At 44.3% G+C, this 7,938-nt stretch overlaps 1 protein-coding gene across 1 annotated transcript; it reads right to left on the reverse strand.

Annotated features, from left to right (window-relative positions):
- Positions 1 to 1,232: 1,232 nt before the first annotated feature.
- On the reverse strand, positions 1,233 to 2,476 carry neurog1 (neurogenin 1). Its single transcript, XM_020701745.2, has 2 exons — positions 2,324 to 2,476; positions 1,233 to 2,243 (listed from the first exon to the last, which is right to left on the reverse strand). Exon 2 carries the CDS (start codon positions 2,218 to 2,220, stop codon positions 1,633 to 1,635), a length of 588 nt encoding a protein of 195 aa, XP_020557404.2. The 5' UTR covers positions 2,221 to 2,243; positions 2,324 to 2,476; the 3' UTR covers positions 1,233 to 1,632.
- Positions 2,477 to 7,938: the final 5,462 nt, after the last annotated feature.

Genomic DNA, 7,938 nt, shown 5'->3' on the forward strand with positions numbered 1-7,938 from the left:
ATCTAATTAAAAACTTACTGGAGCTCATTATGATGCTGCAGGTGCACGCGGGCCGCCGGCGGTTTAATCCCGCTCAATTAGCGCACGGCCTCGCGCACACCAACAATGCAGGGCGTCTTCATCGGGGGCGCGCGGTGAAAGACTGACCTAATAACAACAAAAACACAAAATTATTCTGAACACAAACAAGTTTAACTGCAAAAACAAGGAACTGATTTACAATAGAAAAAAAGAATGGTACAAAGAAATGGATAACTGTCACATTCAAACATTTGGGGAAAAAAAACGTTTTTAAAAAAGTTTCTCCTGAGATGCCAACTGAGCAAATCAGAAAACGCTCTGCTACAATAACAGAAAACAACGAACCGATTTTGAGAAGCACAGGTAAAATGATGATCTTTGAGAATAAGGAAAAACTTTAAGAATGTTAAAAAACAGTTTAGGCATAAAAAGGCAGAAAACTGATGTTTAAAAATATGATCCGAAGCTTCTTGGATAAAGAAGGACAGGCATGAATTAAAATTCTTTAGATAAATCGAAACATCTTTCGATTTCACTTCGACCTGAATTGCAGTGCTGAGCGTATTTGATTCAACGACCTGCAGAAATAATATAACAACATTCCTCTACAAAAGTCCAGCAGCTGCTTTTCACACAGAAATGATAAACAATGCAGCAGAGGACACTGTGTGGACGCAGCTTACACCAGGTTTCTCCTGAAATAATAAAAGTTTGATCTGGATAATAATCTTTCTTGAGTTGCACTGCAAAGTTTTGTAAAGTTTAAATGTATCAAACAAGAAAAAGATCAGAGGAAGCTGCTCCTCTAACGTTTGGAGCTGAGCTTCGGGCTTTTATTTTGGAGTTTCAGAGGCTTTTTAAGTCTCAGGGGGATTATTTTCACCTCCCTTTTAAGCTTTTCTTGTGCCTCGCTTTAAGCAGAATGTGTCCCACTGTCTCCTGATAATCTGTCCATCCTTCGCACGTGCACAGACAAGGCCGCTGCTGCGGGACGCGTGCGTTTCAGAGGAGAATCCTCCTGCAGGCGTTCCAGACCGGAGCTTGGACACGCGCACGTGATGCTCAAAGTTTCCCTGCAGCTGCACTGACATCGTAGTCTGTCAGCTGAGAGGCATTCATCTGACACTCCGTCCACTCCCGAGTTCAATCTAATTTCCACATATAAAATAATACCAAATTAATAAAAAATCAGACATACAGGAAATTTGTTTTATACAAAAGTTATATTTTATTTGTTCTGTAAAAAAGCAAAGTCTCAGTAAATAGAATAAAAATCTCTTTATGTACAAAATACAGATTTCTCGTTACTATAAAATAAATTAAAACAAAAATCCAACAGAGGTGACGGCAGTGTGTTTTGTGTAAGTGTTTGCGTGCGTGTGAGTGACAGACAGGTCAAATAGACAATCAAGAGAGATCGTGCGCGGCTCTTTTCAGGCTTTTGTCCGCGCGCTGAAACTCAATTTTCACGCTCAGTTTTCTGCTTCATCACTTTACAAATTTACTCTGACTTTTCACCTCCGACCGGAGGCAGCCCCGTGGGAGCTGGGTAAGGCAAACTCGGGTATATCATTCCAGCACAAACTTGTCCGCGTGCCCTCTGCACGCGCCTCAGTAGATGCCCGGCATAAAGCTGCGAAAGCCAAACAGCGCTTCCTTCTGCAGGCAGCTGTAGTCCTCCGGCGCGGCGGGGCTGCCCGGGCTGGACGCGCAGTACGCCGGGGAGGAGGCGGACGAGGATCCGCTGGGGCTCCACGTGCAGGGGTCACTGGCTGGACTCGGGGTCTCGCGGAGGCACGAGGGGTTAAGCAGCAGAGGGGTGTCGTTGCGCCTCCCCGCCTGCAGGTCTGCGATGCGGATGGTCTCGGACAGAGCCCAGATGTAGTTGTGCGCAAAGCGCAGAGTCTCGATCTTGGTCAGCTTGGTTTCGTCCGGAAAGGCCGGCAGGACGCCGCGCAGCTCATCCAGCGCGTCGTTCAGGTTATGCATGCGGTTCCGTTCCCGGTCGTTAGCCTTCAGCCGCCGGTTCTTTTTCACCACCTGCACGACCGCCTCGCAGCGCGCCCGGCCTCGGCGCCGCTTCCTTTGCTGTTGCCCGCGCTCAGGAGAGGTGGGGCGCGGCACTCGGGCGTCCTCCTCGTCAGTGTGTGAGAAAAAGTCGCAGCTGTTGCTGTCGATGTCCGAATACGCGGAGTCCATGCCGCAGCGGGACGGGTTCCAATCTGTGGAGAGACACAAGTTCAGCGCGTGCAGTGCGTGCGGAGGATGCTACAGCGGCGCACACGCTCCTGCGTGTACTCACCTGGGGGGTGCAGGAGTTCTCAGTGCTCGAGTCCGGCGGGACCGGCTGTGTGAAGCGGGACTGGCAGCACGCGTCTTGTGAATGTCTGTGCTCTGGATCAGCTCGCGTGAGCCGGTGAGCCTGGCACACGACCGGCCTCAGCCCGCTTATATACCGCAGCCGGACAATGACCGGCCCCCGCTCCTGCGCCCCCCCCCCCCCCGCGCCCAGGATGAGGAGGATGAATGGTGCGGCAGGTCTGCCCCGTGCCGGGGGAGCTGCTCATTAACATCAGGACGCCCGCGGCGCGTCCACGCCGCGCACAGAAGTGTGCCGGTAATCACAGCCAGCCAATCAAAGGAGGCAGCCAGCCACGCGAGCGACACGTACAAACCCGCACCCCGTCACCACACCCCCTCCCCGAGACACAGAAAAGACCAAACCCACTTTTAGAGTTTTAACCTAAAACGTTTTTAAGAAATGAAGACGCGCGCGCGCACACTTACGCAGGAGGCCGAGTCCCCTGTCACTCCATCCACCCTCCATCCATCCTTTATCCATACGCGCTCATTCACGCAGCTCAAAGAGACCTGCGCTTAAACGATGCGCACACGGACGGACACACGCTCATCATCACGGCCTGGTGACGGACGTCACGCTCCTTCAGCAGAAGACATAAAAAGTTTCGATCAAGGTTTGATCGATCATTTCAGCCTTTCACAATAAAAGCTCAGAGACTTTCATCAGAAATGGGTTCAGGCCTTTCCAGGATTGTCTGTGTGCAGCTAGATGCCACAGGTGCATGGGGGGGGGGGGGGCGCTCAGGTGAGTCTGGGTCTTTCTAAGGGTGGGGGTCAGAGGTGCAGCACTGTTGGGTCTAAGTCAACTAATTTATTCAGTTAAATCCTCCTGAAAATCAGTTTAGAACACTTTTGTCTATAGACCAAAACTACCGCAAAGACAGTTATTTTCATTAAAGATAAAACATTTTAATGAATTTACTTAAAAGAATTGTCAGCTATCAGGAGGCACAGATGTGATAAAACAGTGTAATAAAAAAGTGTAATATTGTATACTTTCGTTTTTTTCTTTTTAAATAAAGTGACATAAATAATTGAAATAATTGAACAGTAAAATGTCCAAAAGTGGTTTCAGTTTTGAGTGGCTGAATGTAAGTGTCTCTTTGCCCCCAAAAGTACATTTGAATGGTCTGAAATTGGACGTAAAAAGCCTGAACTGACACTTGACATGGCCTTGTAGAAGCCATGCATTTGGGTTTTTTGCCTCTCCCTGCACTGTACTTGGTTTTCTTAAAATAATCTTTGTTGTGTATTTTATTTGTGCTAAACAATAAACTAAATTAAAAAAAAAGTCTTCAAATATTTCCCTTCTCCTCCTCCTCCTCATCTTCCTCCTCCTGCAGGATGGCTGCTGTTTGTTTTTGCTCTTTAGAGCAGAATTTTGTGTTTTTTTGTTGTCCACGAGACCCAAACAGAACAGAACTCAGGGGGAGATTCTGCAGGAGCTCCACTCCTTCCGTCTCTGATGTTTCTGTCTGCAGACGGCCGTTTGCGCGTCCACGCTCACGTGCACACAGCCAGTTTTCTATAAGTGCTTTTTAAAGACATCTTTATGAGACAGGCATGCAGCTTTCCATTAATTATTTCATTTATTCGGTTTGCAGCTCAGTGGAGGAGAAGCAGAGACCTGCAGAGACTTTCTGCCGCTTTATTCTACAGGAGGGGGGGGGCAGCCATTTATAAATAATTACACAATGTTTAGAGTCTTCAGGCATGTATAATATATCAAAGCCATTATAAGGTGAATTGTTCCATTGTGGCCGTCCGCCCTGCACTTCTTTTCACTCCTCTCCTGGTTTGTCCTTTGCCCAAATTCAGCTCCTTTGGCCTTTTGTGCTGCTTTCTTTCTGCCTCAGCCACTCTATTGGCTGCATTCTCATTCAAATGGGCCCCAGCAGGAACAAAACCCAGCTCAGGCTGCACACAAATCATCTGTGCCCGGCTGCAGGGCCGGCACAAGCCTCCGTGAGGCCCGGCTGCAAATCTGGAATCCTTTTTGACGACAAAAAAAAAGTTTTACCTGCAGAGTTCAGGCCGGACGGGTAAACTGAGAGAAAAAACCTCTTCATGAAAAAAGGAAACAGAAGGTGGTGAAACACTTCATGTTAGTGGGAGGAGCTGATACACACTTTAGTTCAGAAGGAAGAAATATAAGGAAGGAGGAATAAAGTCTAAAACAGAAAATTGGGGGAAGTTTTGCTTCTTCCTGCAGCAAGATAATGTGAGGTTTGTTAATCACTGTCCTCCAGGTGGCGCTGTAATGATCAACAAAATCTCAGAATTGTTTATGAAGATCAAACTTACTTATTTCATAGTTTTTGGGACAAAATATTCACAATAAAGCGTTTGAAACAGTCTTTGACCTTTTTTACATCTATGCAGATTATTAAATTGTGGGACTTTTGCTCTAACAAAAACAATTTTCCTTCGAAGATGCAAACCGTTTTGAAAAAAACCTGCGCATATTTCTTCATGAACCTCACTTAATGTTCTGCAGAAAAACCTGCAACTCCAGGATTACAGGATGTTTTTTCTTGTTTACATTCACTTGCACAGCAACCTTCAATAAATACACACACAGGATGAGTGAGAACATAGACTTTTAAAGAAGAAAACCAAAACATTAATAAAAATGTGGAGACTGATGAAAAAACCCAGAGTTTATTTCATTGGAAGAGAAACTTCCCCTGCCAAACCTGCTCTAGAACAAATAAACTACAAGTTTCTGTAACTTCCTGATGTGGATTTGCTCTTCCACGTGACATCACATTCTGAATTGAGCCTCCCTTCAAGGGGAGAACGCTGCATGTTTTCCAAAAAAAAGAAAAACAGAAAAAGAAAAAATCCAGATGAGATCAGATCCACAAAGTCCAGAGGAAAAAAGACCAGGAGTTAAGATTCATAAAACTCTGTCTGGAAAAGAAAGGAGGACTCTCTAAATCTGTGAGAGTAAACACACTTTTTTTAATCAAACTTTATTTATAAAGTTATATTTTTACATTCCATCATCCACCTCAGAAGAACATAAACACTCACTTGAGCACAGCGGCTAGCTCACACTGTACAAATCGTTTGCCTGCCTGAATGAAATGTTTCACGTGTGTTGGTCTGAAGGCACAAGTGTGTGCGTGTGTTTCGTTCTGCCCATGTTTACCTGTGTGTATGTGAACATTATGAAGCCAAAAGGTATGCTAGTAACATGTAACCCTTGTGCTATCCTAGGCACTTTACCATTGGGAGTGGGGTCATCTAGACCCACTAGACAGTGCTCTGAACCTTTTTTCTTCAATGATTTGTGATCTTCACTGGTGTCCATGGATTACATGAAATCTTTCCACCTTTATCCACCTTTGTCATGGTAGAGAGAACACGTCAATGGAAGGGGGGGGGGGTCATCTAAGATAGCACAAGGGTTAAAGGGGTGTGTGGACAGGCCCTGCCCCTTGTAGATTTGTATTACTTCTAATACCGTAATAATAATAAACTTCTAGCAACTTGTTGCATTAACGGTTAGCTTTCTCCTTCACTTTCATCATCCATATTGCAGCACTAAAGATCATTGCAAACACAAAAAACTGTCTGCACTTTGGCACAGACGGTTATGTACTTTTGTGGGTGGTGTAGGTGAGGCCTCCTCTTTCAGGAGGATGGCAACATCACTGAAGTCCAGCTCTGAAGAGACTCGTGCAAATGGATCCAGTTTTCTCTTCATGTCTTTGGTCTTTGGTGGATCTTAAACCACAGTCAGGTGAGTGGATACTCCACCAGGGATGAAGATTGTGTAATGGAGCTTCTTTATGTGGAGCATTTTTTAAGTTATTCATGAAAAAGCCTGTCTTCTGAGAGAAGGACTGATGATGTCTCGGTTTTACGATGTTTGATGGCGTTTCTGAGCCACACACAGAGTCTGCTCTGAGGGAGGAGCAGCCTAAACGCTGGCAGACTGCTGCAGAACATCACAAGAAGAAGGAGGAGGTTCCTGGTTTACAGCCTGGTCTTCAAAGTGATCCAACAGATGCTCCATGGATGCCTTTTACAGCCGAGAGCTGCAGGTCTGGGATTACAGAAGGATGAAGGAAACAGGAAAACTCCGAAGATGAGCTGAAGAGAAGAGGATGAAGGAAAGAGGAGGTGTCTACTCTGAAGAGTGGATGCAGTTGGCATAAAGAAAGGATGAGGATTCTGGAAAGCATAGGTTGTTAATAAAGGAGGGATGATGGATGAATGAAAGATAAATAAGCAGATAAAATGTAGTCATTGTTTGAATAACACAGAATAAATTAGACCCGTGGTCTCCAACCTTTTTCAGGCCGTGGCCCGGTTTAATGTCAGACAATATTTTCACGGACCGGTCCAAATGGGGCCAAAGATTATGTTTGACATCTTTTAGCTTCTTGTTTCTGAAAAACCTTTCAAGTTAAAATGCTATTACAATGAATTTATTTGAAAAGAAATCTGAAATAATTAATAGATTCTTTGTGCAGGTGAAGTTTCTAATTTGTAAATATATCAATAAAAGCAGCAATACCATTTTTTTCATAGAAAGCTATAATAACATCTTTCAGGGCAAAAAAGACTTTTTTTTTAACATAAATCCTTATTTTTCAACACAGATGCCTGCCTAAATGTCCCTAACTGTTGGAAAATTCATAAATCTCTCTTTTACTAGTTTACACAAATCAGACACATTCATTGGGGGGCTGAAAGATCAGTCTCTGTAAAATATTTGTGGCTGGTTAGACTTTGTGATGAAGATGTCAGAGGAGACGACAACAACCGGACGCTAACTTCAGCCGCGTCCAAGTTTTAAGGTGTGATGGGTAAATAAAGCAAAAATAAAATGTAAAACTGGTATTTTTAAAACACATTTATAAATCCACCGTGTCTGAAACTTTATGATCTGTGTGTGTGAAACATTAAACAATCAGTCGCCGCATATCAGGCAGAGCAGCTTCTGCTACGTGAGAACAACTGTCTCTATAAATCTCTGCTTCGTTTTCCTCCCTCGCTTTTTTCTCCACAAAGAAATGTTCCAATTACTTTTATTAATTAGCTTTCCAGCATTGAGCTACCAGCTTAGCGTTCTGAACATCTGCTTACAGTCACGTGACGCGTCAAGACAGACGTAGAGTAGTTTTCAAATAAAACTTTAGAATCAGAAAAATAAACAAAACGTAAAGAATGAAAGTCAGCGTGTACATTTTGTTTCTGTCCCCCGCCCGGTACCAAGTGGCCCACAGACCGATGGTCAGGCCCCTAGCCAATTTGGTGCCCCAGGCCAGGATTTTGGTGGTGCCCCCCCTTGCATTGCAGTCAATTTCACTGCTAAATAATGCAATGGCACATCAGAATACTTAGAATTAAAGAAACAAATACAAATACAAAAAATGAACAATTTTAAACAGTTTTAACCCCCACCCCCATCAGTTGCCAAACAAATCACTGGATAATTCCTGGTGGTAGGTCAATTGTCCTTTGCAGGGAAAAATATCTACTTTAAAGACCCACTCCAATGAAAATGGTGTCTTTAAACATGTTCTTCTGGTGTGTTTTTTT

This window comes from Oryzias latipes, chromosome 10, assembly GCF_002234675.1.
Source record: "Oryzias latipes chromosome 10, ASM223467v1".
Lineage (NCBI taxonomy): Eukaryota > Metazoa > Chordata > Actinopteri > Beloniformes > Adrianichthyidae > Oryzias > Oryzias latipes.

Bases quoted from the DNA above. Each gene is read 5' to 3' on its own strand.
- neurog1 (XM_020701745.2), bottom strand. From the start codon at position 2,220: ATGGACTCCGCGTATTCGGACATCGACAGCAACAGCTGCGACTTTTTC.